Raw genomic sequence first — 22,603 nt, forward strand, 5'->3', positions numbered from 1 at the left:
ATGAAAGTGGAAAGTATGGGGATGGAGAGCAATAGGGCACAGTACTGGGAGAAAAGCAGCACTCTTTGGTTAGTGCCAACGTTGTATCTCAGCGGGATCTGTTTGAGAAGCTAGGAGAAATTCAGTGCTTCAGTAGTGTACTCAGGACTTGCTTATACTGCACCTTCCTTTCCCATGTCCCTTTTCCCCTTGACGTGAGGAGAAGTTGACATCCATGCTTCCCCTGAACTCTGCTGAGTCAGTTGGACTTAACATTAAATAGACTAACGTTGGAGGAGCTTAACCAGAATGGCACAAAGCTCCTTTGTCACACAGGAAAGATGGCTAATGTTTAGTCAGAGCTCACGTCCTCCCTGAACCTTCCTCCTCACCTCATTGCTGCTGATTGCTGGGCCCAGCACTGATTCTGAGCTGCAGAAGACAAGAAGAGCAGCATAAGAGCAGCTCTCTTCCACTTGGGCTGCCAGATTTGCTGCTGTCGGCAGAGCTATTGTGAATGGAAATAGCAGCCGCCCTGTTCCTCATGCGCCAGCATTGTTCCTTCCTTTGAAGATGGGCTGTTGTTAATTACAGCCTGCTTGGAGCTGCTCTGGTGGATAAGAGCAGGCTGCTACCAAGCAGCTGGAATAAGATGAATTTCTTCTCTCTGCGTTTAGCTGAGAAGCTGCTTTTGCACCTGGCGTGCCAGCTCAGTGGTTCTGCCCTGTAGAGGGGTAAAGCTGTTTGGGAGGAGAGCTCTCATCCTTTTTCCCTGAAGTCCTGGTGTTCTGTCAGTGAAGATAAGGATGTTCTTTTTGTTTTCCATTCTTACTCTTTTAATCCTAAGGAGACTGATCTTGAGAGCACTTGGTGGTTTTGAAGCAAGGGGAGTATACCCTGTGCTTCCCTCCTTCAGGACAGAGGGATGTGGAAGGACAGACACCTCCTCTGCCTTGCCTGGGGCCAGAGACCAGGGGGAGACCTCAGAGGATGAACTGGCTTTCTAGTGCCCATGTGCTCAGTTGTTGCCATTGCTCAGCATGGCAGTCTGAAGCTTGGAAGAGTTTAGAGCAATTGGCAAGCTTGAGAACAGGGTGATTTTTATGCTTCCTATAATAATGTAACATATCTTGCCTCTGGGTGTTAGCTGGTGGCCTCTGGTGAGAGGCAGTTTGATATCACAGAAAGCAAGTAGACTACATTCAGAGTCCCAACCATCACTGAAAATAAGTCATTCTTCTTAACATTTGGCCCTCTGTTCCAAGCTGCTGTGGCACAAAGGTATCTGCATGTTGTCCTTTTGAGAACTCAGCTTTCAGCATGAGAGCATCCATGCAGATCAGTAGCGGAACTTCACAAGGAGTGATCTTACACCAGATGTAACAGCAGGGCAAAGCAGGATTTGGATCTCACTTCTCAATTTCCTGATCAGTTCTGTCTCTGCTGGATCAGTGCTTTATCATTAGGTAAGACCCTGCTGTGCCTTGCATATCTCTGAATGCAGAGGAGTTCTGACAGACCTCATGTGGCTGCGTCACCGGCTCGTGATGCTCAGGAACACGAGGAGGAGGAGAGGAGATGTTCTGATGTCCCTCTTCTTCCTTATCTGAGATGCAGGGCAGACTCCTTGTCCTGCTTTTCTGCTGGTTCCTGGGAGCAGAGGGCTCAGTTGTGAACCTGTATTTCACTTGAAGGCTTTCAGGTTACTTCATCAACTCTGCATCCTCCGGGAGCTTTGGGATATTCAGGCTATTACAGCTGTTAGCTTGAGGGATGCAGAGGTGGGGGGGGGGAAGGCTGAAATGCATTGCTGTAAACCATCCCATTTCACAGAGCTCCAATTCAGTAGGTAAGCCTCCTGTCAGCAGGCTTACATGCAGCATGCTTTCATCTGCTAAGCCCCTTGCACAGATTCACCTTGCAGCAGAGCACTTACTGTGCCTCAGAGCAATACTGCTATAGAAGCAGCCGTCAGAGGGTTTCAGAGGACTTGATTGATTTTTTTAGCCTCTCACAGCCAGAACTCAGGCTTTTGAATAGAGGGGAGTGAGGCTTTCTGAGGGAGCCTAACACTTAATTCAGGTAGTGCTTGGCCAGGCATATACAGCAATGCTGTATAACCTGAATTAGACTCTTTTTACTTCGCAACTATAGGCCAGAAGTTCTTAAGCTGTGGAACACATCACTTCTGCTGTATAGATGCCTGTATAACCTGGTAAGTGGCCTTGGGATACATCTTCATATGTAACCTTCCAATTATATTGCATATACCCAAAGGTGGGTATAGGAGTTGTGGCTGTACCAGGGATCTCTTTCAGTGCATAGAAATGAACTGGTGGTAGAAGCACAAGGTTTCCTCAGAGCTCTGCGTAGGCATTGCTTCTGTCTCACTGTCAGACAAACCCACCTTCCTTTGCAGGAGGTGTTTTAATTGAGATCTCATGAGAAACCTCAGTGCGTTTGCAAGTCCTGTAGGGAGCTTACCTGGCACTCCTGTTGCAGAGATAAGATCTGGAAGTACGTTCTTCCTTTGTATTTTGCGGAATGATTGATGGGTGAATGCAGTGCAGTAAAACAAAGGTGTTATGTAAAAAAAAAAGCAGGGGAGGAGGAGGGGGCAGAGAGATGATGCATAGCTCTACAGGTCCCTTCTTCACAGCAATTCTTCCTTGTGATGAGAAGCAGCTCAGGGAAAAAGTAGTGCTTGAGGTCCCCGGTTGTAGCCTGGGCCTTGATGTGGTGTTTAGGTGTTACCTGCATGGAGCTCCAGCTCTGGGTGTACATTGAGACAAGCGGTTGGTAGAGAGGATGGTATAGAAGAAAGGAGGTGACTGTACTGTTAGTCAACTGTGCTACAGCTGACATACAGCTGACCAAGAAGATGGAACTGCTTGTTGTGTCTGAAGGAAGGGCTTAACATCTCTTCTACTGTTCTTCATACAGTGCTTTGTAATTAATTGCAAGGGGTGAGGTGGGAAGGGTGCCTTGAGGTGTCAGTCCCTTCAGCTGCTGCAGTTGAAATCTGCTTAGGATGCTGTTAAGGGCTCAGAGCTCTTGAGCTTTTCCTGAGAGCTTTGGAGATGGAGTGAAATCTGCTAATTTGTAGTGACCTGTTGGATGTGCAGTGGGCATGGAAAAGAAGATAACTACTCATGAGAATAGCTGGGGGAGAAGCATTGCAGGGCTAAGCAGGTTAAAACCCATCTGTTGAGCCAGTAAATGAACAGGCAGGACTGGCACTTATCAAAGGGCAGAAACTGAAAGCTGCTTAAAGTTTTTCTTCGTGTTACTTTACCATGGCCTTTTTCATGCTTTTGGTGCTGTTTATCTTTGGCATATGGAAGTATTTGCAATGTTTGCCTTGGAAAATGTGTGCATCTTTGCATTTCATAGTTGGCTGCCTAAACAGGGAAACACCAAGCACTGAAAATATATAGTACAAAATAAAGAAGCAGAAGTGAGATGGGGGCTGCCTGGGAGTTCTACGGTGTTTGATTCTTGATGCATTCTATGAATCAGGTGCTGTTTGGAAACGCAGTGCACAAAAAATAATGTCAGGAAGAGGGAGTGAAGCATTAAGTGCTTTATAGAGAGCTGTCCTTGCAACTTTGGGGTTTAGTTGCCTCTTTTCACATGCTTTCTCTCCACCCTGAGATTCTGCTTCCATTTAGCAAAGTGCTCGACCCAGCGAGGAGCTCATCTGTGTGTTCCCCCATAATAGCAGGAGCATCTTCAGCAGAGGTTTGAGTGATGCTGTGCCTTTAAAATTGAATCGTCTGTGATAGAAGAAATCTGAGAGCACAGAAAGGAAACCAGTGCCTCTTGCGCAGAGCAAGCTCTTTGGAGATTTCTCCATTGCTCTGCATTCTCACCAGCCTGGTCGCTGCTCCTTCCCTTTGGGGCCAAAAGGCAACCACTAGGATAGCATCGACGAAAGCCATCCCAGAGCCATCTTAATGGTGACGTTACATCTCTCTGCGGTGGACTCTGAGCTCACCAATCTGTGCCTCTTTCTCCCCAAAACTGCTGTGTGTTTGTGTAAGCCAGCTGGGATTCCATCTTCTTCTGACTAACCAGCGTTTCGCTCCCTCGCTGCTGAAGCAACACTTGCTCAGGTTTCTGGGGGAACACATGGCACTTGGACAGACTCCCCCATGCTGGTGACTGTAACCGTGTGAGTGCTCACCGTGACCTCATTTCTTCTTCTTTTCCTCCTCCTCCTCCTCCCTTGTTTATCCTCCCATCCGTTTCTTTCTTGGCCTTTGCAGAGTATTTGTTGTGCATTTCGGTGATAAGATGGCAGCATGCGTCTCCCCACCGCGCCATGCATCGTAACAAGGTCAGGTGTTATCATGGGTACTAACCAAGCTCTGTCCTTGAGCCCCTCTGCTGGACCTCTGCTTTTCTCCTGTGCTCCTGCAAGTTTGACTTAAAAACTCTTCCTTAAGCCCTATCTGCTGCTTGTTCTCCCTTCCCTCTTCAGCACCCCACTGTAAAGCTTTGGCTGTAGGATGCCTTTGTGCTCTTTCCTTTACCCTTTTCTTTTTGTTTAAATAGCAGGTCGCATGTAAACATGGGCCTTGCTTCAGGGATGTTGGTCTGTCAGTTTCAGGTGTGGTTAGGTGGTGGGATTTCCCTGTTGTGGAAAAGAAGCTTCACTTCAGGCTTAGACATGTAGGTGCTCAGACTTCCTTACCTATCCTGAGCCTTAGAGGGTGTTGCTTTGCACAGTAACTGCCACGCATCAGTGCCTTCAAACTCAGAATCGTTCCGGGTTCCTGAACGAAGGGTGGCTTTGTGGTCTGTGACACAGTGTGATAAGTCATCCTTTGTATTGTATCCCTAGTTGCAAGCAGTCGCTCTTTGTTCCACCTTGTTGATGCCACTTCTATTGGAAAGTCCCTCTACCATGTAGGAGTGTGTGTGATGTGCTTGGGCTGGTGTCCTGTGTCTGTGAGTTGGAGGCTTTTGTCTGAGAGCTGTTTCTGGAGCTGCTGCTTTCTCTGGTTTAGTCTGAGGTTTCAAAAACAAGAGGGGCTCTTTTTCTTTCAAGACTTTACAGTTTGTTCTTGAAGTCAATGTATTGTGTGCATGTTCCTGCTGCAGTATTTCTCACCCCTTTATCTGCCCCTTTTCTTTGCAAGTTTGAACTCTTAACCTTCCAAGACAGTGATGGGAAGAAGAGCCGGAAAACTTTATGTGACAGCAACAGGCCTCTTTCATTACAGCATTGCTCTGAATCATCTTGGTTTCTTTACTCTGCTAATATTCGTCATCATATAAATATTGTTTTCTTTTTGAAGAACATTTTTCCCATCCCAAATCTTTACATGAAATTACTTCCTTTTTACCTCTGGACAGAGAGCAGCTTCTCCATGTTTTTAATTCCACCATAGCCAAAGTTCTCTCTTTCCTGCTGCAGCCATCTTTAGCCTCGCTCTCTCCTCCAAGACCCTCAGATATAATTTTCACGTCCTGCTGAACCACACTTGGCATAGAAAGGAGTAGCTTAGCTGCACTTTCTGTTCTGCATAGAGTGTGACTACAGCTCCCGTGATGCAAAATGCCTGTTTTATTTCTGGAAATGAAGGCTCACGTGACTTCCCAGCTGCAGCAGCAAACAGGGAGTCCCTTCTGAGCTTTTTCTCCCTGGGAAATGGAGGTGTGTCCTAGCTTGCTGTGATTGCATCTGACAGCAGAGGCTGTGGGGCTGCAGAGTGCTGCTGACTTCAGGAAGGAGTTGGGAATTCATCCATCTGGCTTGTTTTCCTAAACACTGAGGTGCAGAACAGTCAGACTATCTCTTCCGTACGTTCTGGTGCCCTTCATAGTTTTTCTTTCCCCTCAATGTTCACTTGTATGTCTATTCCCTTCCCTCCCACTAGCCCCATCACTAACAGGATTTTGTCTTGCTTGCACATTCCATAGAAGCTCATGGTTTTTGACAGCTGCTCCCAACTCCTGCAGGCTTTCCTTTCTTCCCACATGGAAGAACCAAACCACACCTCACATGCAGCGCTCTGAGCTCTGCCTGCAGGTCACATCTTCTCTAAGGAACTCATGCCAGAGCCTGAGCCCTTTGTTTCCATCATGTGGGTTCCTGAACAACTCATGCTTTGTTTCACAGGCAGCTTTGAGGCTTTGCAGGCTCACACCCCAAACTAATGCAATGCTAGAGCTGTATCTATTCATAGTGCTTTGGATCCTCACCCAGAGCTCAGTGTGTCACACTGGGTTGTTCGCTTCCGAAAAGTGGACTTCCTCAGGAGATGTTTCCTGTTTTGCTCTTAAGCTCCTGAGCTGGAATTAGCTGCTGTAATGAGAGTGGGAACTGATCTTTATGAGTAGGTGACTACCTGAAAGACAGCAGAAATACACCCTTTTAGCGTGCATTTCAGTACATTGGATTCAGTAAAGCTCAATGAGGCTGCTTTACGGGGTGTGTGTGTGTGTGCACGTATGCCTGTGCACAAGAAATGAGTAGCACGGCTTGGCAGAAAATAGGTAGCTGCCCTTGAATTCGTGTAAACTGTTGAGTGCATTGTAAATTCCATGCCAGTGCCCCCTGGGCTTTGTGTACTGTAGTGTGCAGTGCCTGCCGTGTGCCGGAGCACCGCTTGCTGCACTGCTCTATGAATAAGCACTTTCATGCAGTGATGTTTCTAGCCCTTAGAGGCTCTTAATTTGACTGAGCTCTGCGGTGGTTTTTTTCCAGCCTTCCTCTCCCTCCCTCCCAGCCCGGATTGCTCACGTCTCTCTGCTCTGCCAGCACCGGAGCACTCTGACCACTGGCGTGCAGCGGCTCCTGGCTGGCTCACCGGCTCCAGCCTGGTTTTGTGTCTGGAGCAGACCAGGAGGAGCAAGAGGGAGAGGCTGGGTGATGGTCGGGGCTGGCTGAAGTCACCCTATGCCACCAATCACTGCCTCGGCAGCTCCGGGTGCCTTTTGACGCCAGCACAGATTCACCTTTAGAGGATGATTTGATATTTGCAGCGTCTGAGCTGACAGTGTGCACCACAGAGTTCTTAGTTTAGGCCCAGTCATTTCTGTGTGTTATCCTGAGGTGAGTGCTCTCAGCAGGGTGCAGATGACTAACCTCCACCTTTCATTTTCTTTTTTTTCCTCTGCACGTGTTACTCTCTCTTTAAATGGTCTCTGCTGTGCTTATCTTCTCTTGCAGCATTGCTTCTCTGCCTGTCTGGCTGTCTTCTCTCACGCTATCCTTTCCTCTTCCTTCCCCCCCTTCCTCCTCCTTGCACCTCATCCTTCCTCCTTCACCCACTGCGCTGCCCAGGCCCCCCTCCTTTGTCCTGATTTCTGAAGCACCCACATTAGGGGGTTTGTTGCCCCTCTCCCCTCCCATAGAGCAAGAAGGAGGAAGAGCAGCATGGCCTCTTACCCCCAGTCAGGCATGGGTTGCTGCCTGCTCCCTGCAGGAGCTCAGACATGAAACCAGGGGTAGGAGGCAGGCTGTGCCCCAGCATCCTACAATAATCTGGGGGTCAGCAGCAGGGAGGGCTGCCAGATTACATGGATTTTGTGCCAGCCACCAGTTGGGAATCTAAATTGGGACTGTCAGCTTGAGATGCTTTTCCTTTGTGTTTGGGGGCAGCATGGTGTGCTCTTCTGTGACTTCCATGTTGCTCCCATCCACCTGTCAAACTGTCTGTCCTTTCTTCACCATCCTTTTCTTGACTCTCCTTTTCTCTCCCCCTTTTCCTTCAATGCCCTTGTTTACTGATAGGCCAAGCAGAAAACATGGAGACGTCTGATATGGCGACAGCAAAGGTAGGATGGAAATGCTGCCGGCCTCACTGTGCGTAAGTGGTTTCGCTTGGCAACTTCTTACTTTCTCTCACCCTTTTTGCTTTCTCCAGACCCTTTTCCCTGAAGCTGGGAGTGGTTTTAGTGCTGGGGTTGGCAGCAGGGTTTGCATTCCAAGATGGAGTTGGTGTTGGGGCCGTGGTACGTGTAAGATTTCAGAATCTTCCTGCCCTAAAATATTGATGCCTCTAGGCTGAGGTGGGGATAGGAGAGATGTGCGAGGGTCTGCATTGCTGCCAGCGGCAGTGCTGCCTTTGTCCAAAGGAAAACCTGAGAGAGCTGGGATGCTGGCTGCAGCCTGCATTGCTGCTGTGTGAGAAAGGATCGCTAGAGGGTGCTTAAGGGGCAGGTTTCCCACCGAGTCTGTCTTGTGGAGCAGAAACGCCTTTTGGCAGCTTAATTTTCTTCTCTTTTTTTTTCCATTATTATTATTTTTTGGAGGGGGGGGGAGCACCGCAGGGGAATGTTGAATGAGACAGTAATTGGAGCTTGTAGATGCATCTGCCCTCTTAATGCAAGGCTTCTGTGCTGGCTTTGCTCAGGCTGTAGGTTCCGCTCTCTGGGCTGGCAGATGGGAAATGTGTGGGAATGGAGGGGGGAGAGGGTGAGATAGGGGTGGGGAGGGAGATGGATGCTGCACGTGGCTTCTGCATGCTCCTCTAGGGAGGACTGGGAAGCATTAAGCCGGCTCGCTATTAGATGGTGCTGTATCATAGCAGGGGAAGTTGATGGTGTCTTTCTAGCAAATGGTTGTTTTCTACCCCCAGTGCAACTTCACCTGGCATCGCAGCAAGATTAATGTGCGAGTTGTCTGTGGGCATCTCTTGGCGTGTTGTTATGTTAGCAACGTGTGCTACTGAGCAGGGTTGAGAAGGCAGAGCTTGGAAAGAGATGGAAATGGCATCGGTGGTTATAAAGCACCTGCACTGAGCTGGATGCTCAAGCCTGGCAGTGTGCTATTCTGTGCTCCAGGAGGCACCTGCTTCACATAGAGGTAGTCTGCAGTTCAAAAACCCATGGTGCTGTCCAGGTTGAAGGGCTTTGTCCTATATCTTAGTTAAAATCCAAGTGAAGTAACTATTTCCCCCTTCCCATTTATTTCTGCTGAATACTGTGTATTTTCCAGTTCACACTGCCATAATTCCTGCAAGACTGCATGGTGCATGTGAGCAGCTGCACAAAACCATGACATAGCCCCAGAACTGGGTTATAGAGTTTGAGTTTGCAGCATTAGTTAATAAATTCTATGAAATGCTTCAGGGTAAACACAGGTTATAAAGGTAAAATCATTCTCACTATTATGTTTGCATTGACTTCAGCTGCCAGTCACTGTATAGCCACAAAGAATTGAAGGAGGCTTAACTGGTTTATTTCTGTCAGCCTGAGTGCTGGGAGCATCCCAGGGCCGTAGCACAGGATGTTGCTTACTTCCATGGCTGCTCTCCATTGTATTGCACTGCTGCTTCCTTTGCTGCTGGGACACCTTCCAGGGCATCTCAGGAACTGGCATTTCCTGCCATGCAAGAGAAGGGTCCCATATCGAGTGCTTCAAAAAGAAAGGCATGGCTTTGAGCAACGTGTAGCTTGTGGCTTTAGTCTTGGGGTGATCATTCACTCTTGTTGTAAGGCTTTCTGGAACTGCTCTTGCAATCAAATGCTGCCTGCCCTGTGCGTGCTGTGGGACGCTGCAGTGGGCTTCCAACATCACCTCACAACTTGGCTCCTATACCGTCCCAATAAATGTAGGAGCACTGTTTTGTTTCTTTCTTTGCCCCTTGCTGAGAACCAGAGGGTGACGCAATTAACCCATTAACAAAGAAAATTGGCTCAACGTGATGCTCAAATGCTTCCCAGGAAAGCATGAATCACCTTCCAGGTAATCAGCGAGTGGAAAGGTGGAACATAAGTCAGAGAGATGGCTTCCATTCCCATCACAGCAGAAGGTTTCTGCTTTCTGCACTGCAAGTGTGCACACGGCAAGTCCTCAGTGCTGCTGGTGTGGTGCAGAGGTAATTAAGCACCTGATTTACGTCTTCTGTCTTGAAGGAAATCTGTTTGTCTTCTGAGCTGTAACTCAAACAATGAGTGAAGTGAGAAAAGATGCCTGTTAGCAGAACCTTGGGGCTCCTGTGTGGGGATATTGGTTGGCTTGTATTAGATGGCTCTTGCTGAGGCTGCTGTGGGGAGTAAGGGGAGAAGGATGATGGAGTAACACAGGATAACAGGAAAACCCTTCTGTTTTTTTTCAACCACTGTGCTCGTTCTTCTGAAACATCACAACATACAGAAGTGAGAACTCAGATTTACATTACGTTCTTATTTTCACTTACTGTTTTTTGCTATTCATGTGGAAAGAGTAAACTTTTTGCCCCAAGGAAGGATAGTTTGGCTGGGCTCTCTTGCACACAGGGTATGATCATCAAAGATGATCCGTGTTCACGTTGATGCAACACACAGCCTGCCCTTGGAGCTTCTATATCACAACATGATGAGCATCTCCTTGCAGTGCAGTCTCAGATCAGCACAGCTTGCCCAGTTTCCACTCAGAGCTTTATGGCAGGGCCAGAATTGCCTTTGATCCCTTAAGGCCCCGGATCTCTTTTCTGCTTTCCCATTCTGCTCTGTGGGATGGATGCTCAGGATGGAGTAGGTAGATAATTTATCTGGAATTCAGCTTGCGTGTGACTTGTAAATATTCTTAGCACTGTGGAGGTGGGCAGGGTGGTTGCACGTAGCCTACCTCTTTTGATATCTACACGTGCTCTTTTGTTCCCCTATTGAAATTTTAATATTACTCGTTCCTCTTGAGCATCGCATGCAGATGAAGGAGGAGAAGGGAAAGGGTTTACCGGCGCAGTGCAAACTGCCACACAGGGAGCAGCTCAAGGAAGGCAGAACTGAGAGTGTCCAAGCACTGACATAGGGTGACCTGCATGGGGTTTGCTTTGGATGCTGACCTGTGGTCCTCTCTGCTGTGAGCACTGCAGAGAACAGATCCCAGCCGAGCTGTGATGGAGATGGCAGCACCTGCCAGTCTGATGCTCATACAGATACTTCCCACTTCTAAGTGATCTATTTCCTTTGATAATTTCCTAACCTTCACGTTACTCTTCTCTCTCTCTATATTTTTTAAAGTACATGACTGCTTATCTCTTAATACCTTTCTTGCCTGAGCTTTGATTTCTAAACATGTGACTGCAGCATTAGTCTGTCCCAGATTTGCCAAGCTTGCAGGTCTCCTGACCCATTTTGCAGCATTGTGATTTGCTTCCCTCCTTGCAACCTGCGGGCCACAGATGTGCAGCATTTCATGGTGTGAAGTGGCTCTGGAGCTGAGCTGAGGCCCAGGCCAGGCAGCTCATATAGAATGGACCTTATGAGGGCTGAGATTTGAGGGCAGCTGTGTGTGGGATGCAGTTCCCCATTCATTGCTTCCTTCTGCAGCCAGCTCAGTATTAAATGCTGAAGCAGAAAGTGCAATTGTGGGGGAAGCCCAGGTGGATGATGGGGTTAACACCAAATTGCTTTTTCCCCTTTGCAATTGGACTTCTGAGAAAGGCATCTCGGCATCGCTTGCGTGCTTTCGGAAACTTCTGCCCCCTGCTGAGAAGCCGGTTTCCTTTCAGCTGTGGGTTTTGAATGCCCAAAGCCATTTCCAGCTGAAATCAGAACTAGAAATTGGCTTCTGCTTGTTGTGATTCATTGGGGGGGGAGGGGGGGTGCGGGATGATGTGGAGGTGAAGAGGAACGTTTGGTGCTTTGTGCAGGTGATGTGCGTTCACATCAGTGGCTCCTGCCTACTCAGGGCCAATTGCACGGAAAGCTTTTTGAGCCAGAAGTGCTGAACTCGCCCCCCCTGCTGCTGCTGCTGCACGGGGAGCTGAACGGAGCTCAGGCTGTTGCAGATGGGGGTTTAGTGTTGTCCCACGAGCTGCAGCCATTAATAGCGGCGTCACGGCTGTGAGGTTCGTCATTCAAAGAGCAACAAAAACTCATCTCCCAAATACATCCTTCAAACATACAAGGCGTGGGGAGAAGGAAAGAAGGGAGCTGGCTCAGTAATGGCCACTTCTCCCCCTCCTGCGTCACCCGCTGCCCTGCAGCGCCTGCCTGCCCCATCCCCGGCCAGCACGGCCGCCCCGCAGCCCAGGAGCGGAGCAGGGGAGCGGAGCCCAGGCCGGTGCCGGGGGCGGGCCGTGCGGTGCCGCACATGCTCAGCAGGCGGCGGGGCGGCTCGGGCGCCGGCGGTGCGGCTGCGGGCGGCCCTGCGCCTCTCGGCCGCGCTCGGGGCGGGCGCCGGGGGCGGGAGGCGGCGGGGCCGCGCCGCTGGGGGGTTCGGTGCATGGGGTTCGGCGGCCGGCTCCGCTCCAATATGTCCTGGGAGCTGCGGAGCTGGCGGTGGGCACGCAAGGACGCGGGCAGCGGCTTCTCGTGACTGTACTGATGAAAGGCTTCAAGCTCGCCTGGTAAGCGATTGGGGGTGGGGGGGAGCGCTCCCGAACGCCGCTCCGCCGCAGCAGCCCTGCGGGGATCCCCCGGTATCCGCGGTGCGGTTCCTGCTCGGGCATCTCCGCCGCGGTGCTCCGCGCTGTGCTCTGCTCCGGGCATCTGATGCCTCCGCGCCGCCGCTTCTCCTGCTCTGAGCGCTCTGCTCGGGGCTGTGCATGAATTTGCATCCCTGGATGCGCGCACATCGCGTCCGCGCACCTGAGCGCTTGGAGCGTACGTATAGAGATAGAGGAAAACAGAGCTTTTCCCCGAAGAAAGGTGGCGAATATGGCTTGCGTCCTACGTGCGTGGAATGGCTTCTGCTAGGCTTGCCTTTTAAATAGCTGCTTTCGGGGGATCTATGCACCTTGTCGACATCTTTCCGTAAGGACGGCTGGGAGTTGGCAGCGCCCTGCAGGTACCGCGGCGCTCCGAACCGCCGTGATGCTCCGGGGGGATGGGTTCGGAGAGCAACCCGGGCTGCATTGGGGAGAGCAGAAGGGATGGGTGTGGGGATGGAAGCTGCTCAGCGAAGCTGGGTGTGTATCCGAAATGTTTGCATGTAAATATTTTTATTGCTGGCGTTTCTTTTTCTTAAGGTCGGTGTTTTACACGGGTAGGCAATGTATACGGTTGCAGTTCTGCGTATGGCGTGTCGAATAAAACTCGATCAGCTGTATGAAATCTTGAGCATGTCAGAAGTAGCGAGCTGCAGTCAATAGCCTCTGAATCACAAAGATGAAATCAATTTAATTACAACTTTATCAGATGGGAACGGTTCCGTGGTGGAATGATGGAATGTGACTTTGTAATTTGGATTGAAATCACTGAGGGGATGACAAGAGCAACCCAGGCCTGTTTCTTAACCTAAAGATTCCTCTCTAATGGTAGAGGCAGTAATCGTAGGGATAACGGCCTCTTGCCGAACTCTGCAGTTTCACATCAGTTTGAATTTAGTACTCTGAGATCCTTGGCCATAAAGTGTGAGAAAGCAGCAAAGTTCTTCTTCGTTTGTTGTTTTGTTTCTCGTGGCTATTTTTATTGTGATTCTTTTTGCTGTGGAAGAGAAGCAGTAGGGCACAGCAGTAGGAAGCATCCTGTGCTGGGCCCCAGGGGACGGGCTGGAGCCAGAGATGACTCAATAGAGCATCTCTTCTGATTTCTATAATCTTGCCTTTTATTTAATTACAGTTAGAGCCTTTAGAGTTTTCCTGTGTGTGTACCAGCATACATAAGGCAGAGCATTGCAAAAAGCAGAGCTGTTGGAAATCACATATAGCTTTTCTGTCCCCTTTGCTGCTTTACGTGGTGTGCAGTCGGGCTGATGAGTTGCATAATAGCTGAGCGTACTACTGGGTGAAGCTGAGTATGTGTTAGAAATGCCATGATGGTGTGGATCTGCAATAACATGGCACCCTGCTGCATTCAGCTCTGCCCATCCGTGAGCAGCACCGGGCCGTTCCTGTTAGTTGTGTAACTGGAGCACTTTTGCACGCTCAGTTCTATCACAGCGCTTATAACGATCAGCATGGGAACCAATCTGTTAATTTTGTTAGGCTTCAGAGGTGAGCAGGCGGTGCTGGGCAGGAGCAGGATTGCATGCTGGATTGGGGCATGAGATCCCTCCTGCACCACTGAAATGGTCGTGGTGTTTTAGCAGGCGATGCTCTTTGCTCTCAGCTGTGTGTGCCTGGAGCTGCTGTGTGCACAGTGCTGCCCTGGGGCTGTGCGGGCAGCAGGGAGCTGTGCAAATGGCCTATGTTATTCCCTGGGGACACTTAGAGAGCGATTCCCAAACCACAGCACCCCTTTCGTCTTCCTCAGAATCCCAAGAGAAACAGGTGAGCTGTTCTGATGGCTCCCCGTGTTTAATAAACGTGTGCAACGTTTTGAATCCCTGCAGCAGTTGTTATGCTCCTCCTCAAGGACGTCTGTGTTTGCACACAGTTTCATTTACTTTGCTGTTCAGCAGCATCCAGGCACCAAAGGGTGTGTTAAGGATGCTGTTTAAGTCCTGCTTCACCCATGTAGATGTGTGTGTGTCTCTGCTGGGCTGATCAGTGTGGCACCTAAGCAGAGACTGCAGAGTTCTCTGCTGCTTGTCAGACCTGGTTCTGATACCACCACGTGGGTTGGGTGGCCTCAAATATTCGTAATGAGTTTGCTTTGCAGGGTTAGCATTCATTTCAAGTGGAAAAAAGCGCCTCAAACGTGGTTTGGTCTTTGCTTTAGAAGCAGTGGTTCCAGTTTGAGGTGGCACTGCTGGGGTTAATGCAGATTTCCGCATGGAACAGTTCTGAAAGGACACATGATTTCTTTCTGTACCAGGAAGGGCAGCAGCGCAGGGACGGAGTGCTGTCAGCAGGAGCTGCCCTCTCTGACCACAAGGATGTGCACCCTCCTGCCTTCAGCCCACCCCTTCGTTTGGTGCTCCTGCTCCGCTCAGGATGCTGCAGGGTGTTTTCTCAGGGTGCCTTTGGCCACTACTGAGTCGCAGGGGGAGCGTTGTTTTGGCACAGGACCACGTGCTGAGCCCTGAGACCATGTCATGCAGCTTTTGCAGCCCGCCGCTTAATTTTGCCCCAAAAAAATGATCTCATCACCATCTGGTGTCGTGTCAGTGCTGCGTGCTGTCGAGTCACCGGGCTGTCACAGCACACTGCAGCACAGCACAGTCCTGCTGTGTAACCATCATGGCTTTGTGACAGCACGGTGTCACGGTGCAAGGCCACGGAGTCCAGCATCCTGCTATCCAAAATGCGGTTCCCTGGCGCCTCATTACCACCCCACAACATGCATTTGTCTCATTGGGGCCCGGTGTCCTGGTTTGATAAGTCATCTTCCTGTCATGGTGTGCTGCTCTAATGATGAGAGAGAACTTGTGCTTTCTCTCCCCTTCCAGTTTCGGGCACTGCTGCTGCTGTGCTCCCTTCCTCTGGGCTGAAGCAAATGACTGAAGAAATCATGCAGGGACCAAAGCAAGCTGGTAGTTGAGCTCCGTGTCCCATAAATAGGATGCTGAGCAAAGCTCTGCCTCCTTTTCTCCTTCCTTTTTCATGGCTTGTTTGTTGATTGGGATATTTCTCAGCCTCGGGACCCGCTGTATGGAACCTACAGAGAAAATAAAGGCCGAAGGCTCTGCCTAAAAATAAGCCCGTAATTCATTTTTCTGTAAGTGCCTGTGGGTGAGGAGAAAAACTGTGAATGTTCCAACACCCTACTTATCTGAAGGAAGGATCTATTATATAGTTGTGGGGGTGGGATGGGAACTAGGTAGGGTTACAGAACAGCGGAGCTAAAATTAGCCCTTGCTTGATGTCAGGGAGCAGGGAAGATTAACGTGGGGTGGTTTCAGTTAGGCAGCAGTGACTGCAGGATTCCTTTGCTTTCAGAGCTGGCCAGAGCCCTTGCAGAGGGTCCTAAACAGGGTCTTAGGGCCACAGGTATTCAGGAGAGGAGTGAGGGGTTCCACCAGCATCACTCTATTCCTGTGTACTTTTGTCCTTACGGACCAGCCTTGCAGCATCTTCGAAGCCTGAAATAACAGGGAAAGCAGGGGTGTGATACAGAGCATCTGGACTTGCTGTAATGCAGTGAAGTGACACGTGTGGGCGTGGGGTGTCCAGGATTCACGCTTCCTTAATTACACAGTGAAACAGTGATGCGGCGTAAATAGCTTTTAGCTTCACCTCCACACCGCAGAGAGTTAAAGAGCTGCCCTGGGCGGTGGAAATGAACTTAGTTCTGTTGCACTGCAAACGAAAGATGGGTTTTAAAAGTGGTTCTTGCTCAGATTTGTTGGAGGAGGGTATGAAAAAGAGTTCAGCTGAAATTACATAATTGCACCGTTGTGCATATTGTGTTTGACCTTCCTGGTAGGAGTTAAACTGTCATTTGTGTCAGTGTGCCCTGTGTTAACCGGGTCTTTCTGCCTCTACATCTTTCTTTCTTTCTTGTTCCCCTTGTGCTTTTTATTCAGAAGGAGCAGATGCTGACAATCCTCCCCTCACAGCCCTCAGACATGACCCACATAAGTGTGAGCTCCCAATGGGGCTCTACCATTTGGAAACGAGATGCTTCCCCTCTGCATGTGGATGTGGGGAGTCTGAGTGTTCCCGTTTGCTGTGGTGGGAAGAGGGAACCATATTGGTAGGTCAGTCTGCATGTTGTTCTGCATCCAGAATATTCTGGGTATTTGGCAGGTATGGGCTCTCTGCTTCCTCTCTTAGCAGGACCAAGCGTTACGATGCTGTGTCAGATGGCACGAGGAACTTCCAATGGGTGTCTCTAGATTAATTTTGCAAATGGTTTCTCGCTACGATCAAGTGATTAGCGGCGGGTTTTGTGCTAATTTATCTGGGCTTTTAGGGAGTGGGAAGCGATAGCAAACAGCTGAGAGCCCAGGCCATGTGTGCTGATGGGAAGGGAAAACCTCGCATGCGATTCGCATGGCCAGGCTGTGCTCAGCTGCAGTAACCCAGCCAGAAATAGAACCGAGATCGGCTCATTTCCAGTTTTCGTCCTGGGCCGCACGTTGAATTAATACCTTCAGTGCTAACATGGTATAAAGCACAATCAAAGGGACTTTTGTAGTTTAAAACAAACAAGCAAACCAACAGATTACAGTGGTAGTAGACTGTGCAAATTAAAACTGAGTCATTGTGAGCCCCTTGGTCTAAGATTTGGTTTGCTCTGGTTCTGCGTGATGCCGGATTTGCAGAGCTCCCCTTTGGTGTTATTTTGTTTGCAACGGGGTTTGCTTTCAGCATCGGATTTTGACTCCAAACGAGATGAACTGACAACGTTGTGTTCTGTAATACACATGTGCTGATGGAGAGCTCTGTGAGGACAGCATGACATACACTATGGCAATGCAGAGCTGTGCTGCCAGCACCCAGCATCCATCCCCCAGATTTCTCCTTGGGCTGCAGATTATCGTGACTGATTGGATCCCAGTTATTTGTTGTCCCTCTAAAATTGCCTTCTGTGCTTATCGGATGGTAAAATAGCTTTGCTGGCTGTGTAGTCCTTCAGCAGCCTCACAAATGTCAAGTGAAGGGCAAACTGCTTGGAGCCGTCCTGCAGCCACTGCTTGCTCAGGGCTGAGAGCAGTGAGGCTGCAACGTGGCTCCTCCTGAGGTGCCTCTCCTTGGGTATGCAGTAGGAAAAAGCATGAAAAGAGGTAAATACGGTAAAGAAGTGGTTGTGGATAAGATTTGTCAGGAGCTGGTTGTCTCTATGAAGGCATAAATGTGGAGTGGAGGCTCTTGGTGTGCTGTTTAACCACTGAGCACCTTCCAATGAGAAGCAAGGCCCAGGCTGGAGGAGCTGGGAATCAGAAGAGGCCATTTATGCCGCTTTAGTGCCAGGGTCTGTCCAGATGGGTCACAATCTTGCCTCCATGCTGCTTTCTCTGTCTGCAGAACGGGGCATGCTATTGCTCTTCCCCCTTGTGCTCCCTCCTGCTGAAGTCGTTTGGTATTTGCATGTGCAGGAAGGGGATGGAGAGCACTGTTCAGCAGCCTGTGTGTGATTCACCCCACGTGTCTCAATGGTTCTATTGAACTAAACAGAAACACTCACATATTTTACATTTTTTTGCTCAGTCGGGGCTATTCTGTTCGATAAGTGGGCAAGGTCAAGGCTTGAAAGAGCCAACCATTGCCATCAGAGCTCTTGTTACACCAGAGCCAGCATCCTGCTCAAGATCTCTTTTGGTTGATCACGTTTACCAACTGAAAGTTCCCTTGGGAGCAGAGCTCCTCAGTCCCAACTCCAAGCTCACCAGTGGCATTGCTTTGCCCTGTTCAGCAGCTCTGTGCTTGTTCTTGAGTGTTCCTTTGCATGTCGTTCATTTCAGTCCTGGTTGTAAAGTGCAACTCAATATCAGCCTGCTGTTATGTTTGTAATTGATACTTACTATGAGCGGTAACCGTTAATTTTCAGTATTTTGAGTCTGGAAAAGTAAATTATATAAATTGAGATATAATAGCAGTAATACTATCCAAGCATAAAATAAGCAAGTTCAAAAGAGGGTACTTCAGACCAAAACAAACGCTGCGCGTAAGTTTATTGCTTTTCTTTTTCTTCTGCAACTCTTTCAGAGCCACGTGCTCAATGCGAGATGGTGGAATGCCTTCTTTAAGGTTCTCCTGCACTGGTGCTTTCCATTTGGCCAGCTTTAGGTCTGTGCTGCTGGTTACATTTCACTTTGTGCAGTGGTTTACTGCACCCTTTTCCATGGACGGAATGCTCTCTGTGGTTAGCTGAGGGGCCTGGCAGTGGATCTTCTGCTTTTTGTTTGCTGACATGGGATGTGAAGTGCTGCCATTCGCATTGGGTGGAGTCACAGCCACTCTACACGTATGGCAAAGGAGCAGAGATGGAAGGATGTGATTTGATGGCAAGGATTTGGTGTTTGGGGTAATTTTAAACCACTTGGAATCTCAGGTTTTGGATGAATGTGGTTTCACCACATCTGATTTTGGAACTAGAAGGAGAAAGATGGAGGTGAGCATGAAATGATGTAGGGCAAAAGAAGTAGGCATATAGTCAGGAGTAGCAAACGTGGTGATGTAAAAAAACATCCATATATTCACATGAAGGAAGGCACCAAATTAGCTGCGGGGGGAGGAGGGCAAACAACTTATCTTTGGTGTCGAGAACAGCTCTCTCTTTAACCAGATGTGTTCTTTAAATGAAATACTAAGCAAACAAGCCTGGGTTTAAATGACAGCAAGAAGAGAATCCAAGGATTCCAGGGGAGTCGTTTGGAAGCTCGACACAAGTGAGGGGTGGTGCACAAAGTGCTATGAATTAAAAGGTTTGCTCTGGGGACGGGCATTTGAGAAAGCTGGTGGAAAGACAGAGCTGTAATTTTGGTGTCTTTCTGACCCGTTAGGAATGGAAATAAAGCAGCTACACAGTTCTGAAAGAAGCATCCTTTGTTTATGAGGAAATGGGGTTGTGGGTTTGCAGCCGTCCGTAATGCAGTAATGAAGGAGTGGTGTGGTGGCCTTCAATCTGACGTACGTTTTAGGAATGGGGTTTGGGAGGTGAACTGCTGCTTAGCTTTAGGCCTTGGAGGATGCTCTGTGTGTGTGTCAGCTGCAGCTCAGGGACACTGGCCAGCATTCAGTGGCTGGTTCAAGGCAATGAAACTGCATCATCGGTTCAGAAACATGCAATATTGGTTTTCCAAGGTTTTTCTCCCTTTGACTCTGTTGAGATTCTGTTTGATGGCAGGTCGTAGCAGAAGTGATTTTGGAAATGGATCTGAAATTGTGTTGGGTTTTGTTGTTTTGGTTTTTTTCCAGTGAGAAGGTTTTGCAAATGGCTCTTTGCCATGCAAGGAGAGTTTATGCACAAGAGCCAATGCAAGTCCTGAGGCGTTACAGCCACTGCAGGCCATGCAGGCAAAGGGTAGAGAAAATGAAATGATGATAGCCTTGGTTTGCAGATGAGGTTTCATCTCACTGCTCATTGTTATAACATCTTTTAATACGGTTTCTCTCTCTCTGTGGCATTTACATTCTTCAAATATTTGTTGACTACTTTGCTTTGTTTAACCTTCAAGTGTCTTTTTGTAAACGAGCCTCATGAATAACGTGATGTTTTTGTTGCTTTCCTTCGAGCTTATTCCTCTACAGGAATGTGGAGCTGTGCTGCTGCTCCTTTGCTTTCTCAGTTCCTTGGCTTGATGCTTTGCTGTTGCCTCTATAATGCCTGTATGGAGTAGGAACAAAATAAAGGAGCAGTGCTGACTGCTCCTTTGTCATCACAGGAGGCCTCCCTGCTTCTCAGGGCGCTGGGATATTTGCTAAAGCACAGCTCACGTGTGGCGTTGGGATGATGCAGGACAGGTGGGTCGGAGCAGGAGGTGACAAGAGTGAGGAAGCTGTGACATCTGCAGCCAGCAAAGGGAGCAAGGAGCAGGCAGGGTTAAGGAAGCCCTGCTGATGTGGGATACGAGCATTCTTAAAGAGACAGTGGGTGCGTTTTTTCTTTCCCAGTGGGCAGTAGCCAGTTCAGATGCCAGAGCTGGTGGCACGTTGCAAAGAAGGCTTTGTTTCAGCTATACCAGGCTGCTATCAGAGCAGGGAATCTGTGTGTCAACTACTTTTGCGAACACAAAATGCATCGGAGCAGGGAGAAGCTCGCGTGCTTTAATCATCTCTCCCTCAGCAGAACTGCTGCTGTCTGCAGTTTAAATGCTTTCAGAATCGGATAGCAGAGGAGCAGGGAAGACACAGTGCTGTGCCTCGGGAAAGGCGACGTGGTACCAGGCGATGCAAGCAAGTTAGCTCTTCATTGCTCACCTCCCCAGCAGGCAGCAGGACTCTCCCTGTGGATGCAGGTTTCTGTGTGTTTGAGTGCGTGCAGAGGTCTGTCAGCTCTATGGGATGGTGTCCTGATGCAGTGCAGGGCTGGGATGGGGTACAGGGGGCTGCTGGGGAAGTAGAAGCTGTGATGGAAGGGAGTGGGGTGTAAGGGAGAAGCTGGGCAAGGCGCATCCGTGCTGCGCAGTAAGGGCTGAACTGAGTAGCTGCTCAGTGGGTTTCTGGGTGAGGCCAGCAGGATTACAGGAATCTGAGCCCATCCTGGAAGGAAAGGGTCATGCAAGGTTAAGAAAGTCAATTAGTGAGAGTGGGGATGGATCCATTGTGTCTGAATGGATGGCCAGAGACAAGATTGCTAGTGGTTCCGGTGGAGGGGGGTGGGTCTGAAAGCAGTGATTGGTGAAGGCTTTAAAAGGCTGAATTTGGTTGGAATAAAGAGATTTGAGCAGCCCCAAAAAACGGAGCAGCTGCTGTAACTGCAGCTGTATGACACGATGTGGAAGCGAGCGTTGCACCAGGCAGTGCTAAAGAAAGAGGTGGCACCCTTGTAGTGCCCTTTTCCTTTTAAATAAATGGACTCATGGGTCTGGGCTGTTCCCGTGCAGTGTGGTGTGGGGCAGGGAGTGCAGGGGACTGCAGCAGTGGGGCATGGCTGTACCAGGAGGCTGCCTGTAGCCTGGCTGCTGGGACTGAGCAGCTGATGTGCATTCTGCTCTCTCCAATGGCAGCTATTGAAGCTCTACCCAGATGGCAGGGAGTTCTCCCTTTGTGCTTGGCTTGCCTAAGGCAGTGTACATAAGGGTTGCTTCCTTGCTATTTGGAGCAAGAGTGGATGTGGCTTCCTCACATTGAGCACTGTCCAAAGGATGGGATTGGTGTGCTTTGGGTTTGAGGTGATGTTTGGCTGCTGCTTGTCTGATGTTGGTTTAAATAGAACTGAAAATACAGCGACGTGTGCTGTTTACCTCTGTCCTGAAGGGGTAAGAAAAGAAATACACAGATAACAGAGGCAGTTTTGTAATGACGCTGCAGGAGCCTGTCATTAATGCTTGATCTGCGTATGATGTTACTACTGTGGTTAACCTGTTGTTTTGCTTTTCCCTCCATCCTTTCTTAAACTGGGCATGCTTCTTGCACCTGGAATGCCCTCAGACCTTGCAGTCGAAGGTATCTCCTTGAGCACAGTGGGGTTTGGACTGAGCAACAGCCTGCTGTCCCCATGCCCTTCACTGCAGGGTTGGAGGCTGGCAGTCAGCTCTCAAGGGGAGGGTTCTGTCTGTCTGCAAGCTGCCCAGCCATCATCACAGTGCTAGGAAACAGAGAAATGCCAGTGTTGTGTTTAGTGCTTGAGCTCCGAGACTTCTGCTGGTGTTATTGATGTTCTGGTTAATCTTCATTTCCAAGTACACCGACTGCTGTATGCGTTATCTGCCAGTGCGGCATGAGTGCTTCTGGAGGGAAACATGCAACAGCTTATCATCAGTGCACTGGGGCAGAGCATGTGATGGCTCCAGAGGCAAAAAGAAGATGGACTTGCTATCAAACGAAATTGGCAAGGAGGTCAGCCTTTTCCACTGCATCATCCCAAACCAATGGGTTCCAGGCTGGAGCTGTTGCCTCTGTGTGGTCAGTTGGGTATTTGCTTTCTTTTGGCTATTTGTCCTTACCAAATGGCTGCCATGCCATGGAGGGATGTGATTCTTTTGTTTCCAATGCACAGAGCAGTGTTGGGCCTACAGAGTGCCATGGGCTGGTTTCCCTTTTGCTGTCCTTCCTCAGTTTCAGATCCCACACTGATTTAAAGAGGGTTACAAGTGCATTATGTATTCTCACAGGTAACGTTGCTTATGAAAACATTACTGCAGAGATCTTGGGCAATTCCACATGTGATAGCAGTGGTTGATGATAAAACCTCCTACAAAGATCCTGGGCACACTAAAGTCAGTTGTCCTGTTTGAAGGAGGCTCCAGCCC

General features: G+C 49.2%; 1 protein-coding gene across 5 annotated transcripts in view; it reads left to right on the plus strand.

The window, feature by feature from the left end:
- The window catches only part of GRAMD1B (GRAM domain containing 1B), a 95,039-nt gene that overhangs the window by 32,238 nt on the left and 40,198 nt on the right, over positions 1–22,603 (plus strand). The window contains exon 1 of one of the 5 annotated variants that reach the window (XM_072354904.1): positions 12,063–12,269. The exons of 3 other annotated variants lie outside the window; for them this stretch is intronic. In XM_072354904.1, coding sequence (XP_072211005.1) covers positions 12,247–12,269 — 23 coding nt within the window. In that variant the 5' untranslated portion in view covers positions 12,063–12,246. Of the gene's footprint in view, positions 1–12,062; positions 12,270–12,384; positions 12,710–22,603 lie in introns of those variants that run through there. One more of the 5 variants, XM_072354907.1, reaches the window with a different exon arrangement.

Source organism: Excalfactoria chinensis, chromosome 21 (assembly GCF_039878825.1).
Source record: "Excalfactoria chinensis isolate bCotChi1 chromosome 21, bCotChi1.hap2, whole genome shotgun sequence".
Classification (NCBI taxonomy): Eukaryota; Metazoa; Chordata; class Aves; order Galliformes; family Phasianidae; genus Excalfactoria; species Excalfactoria chinensis.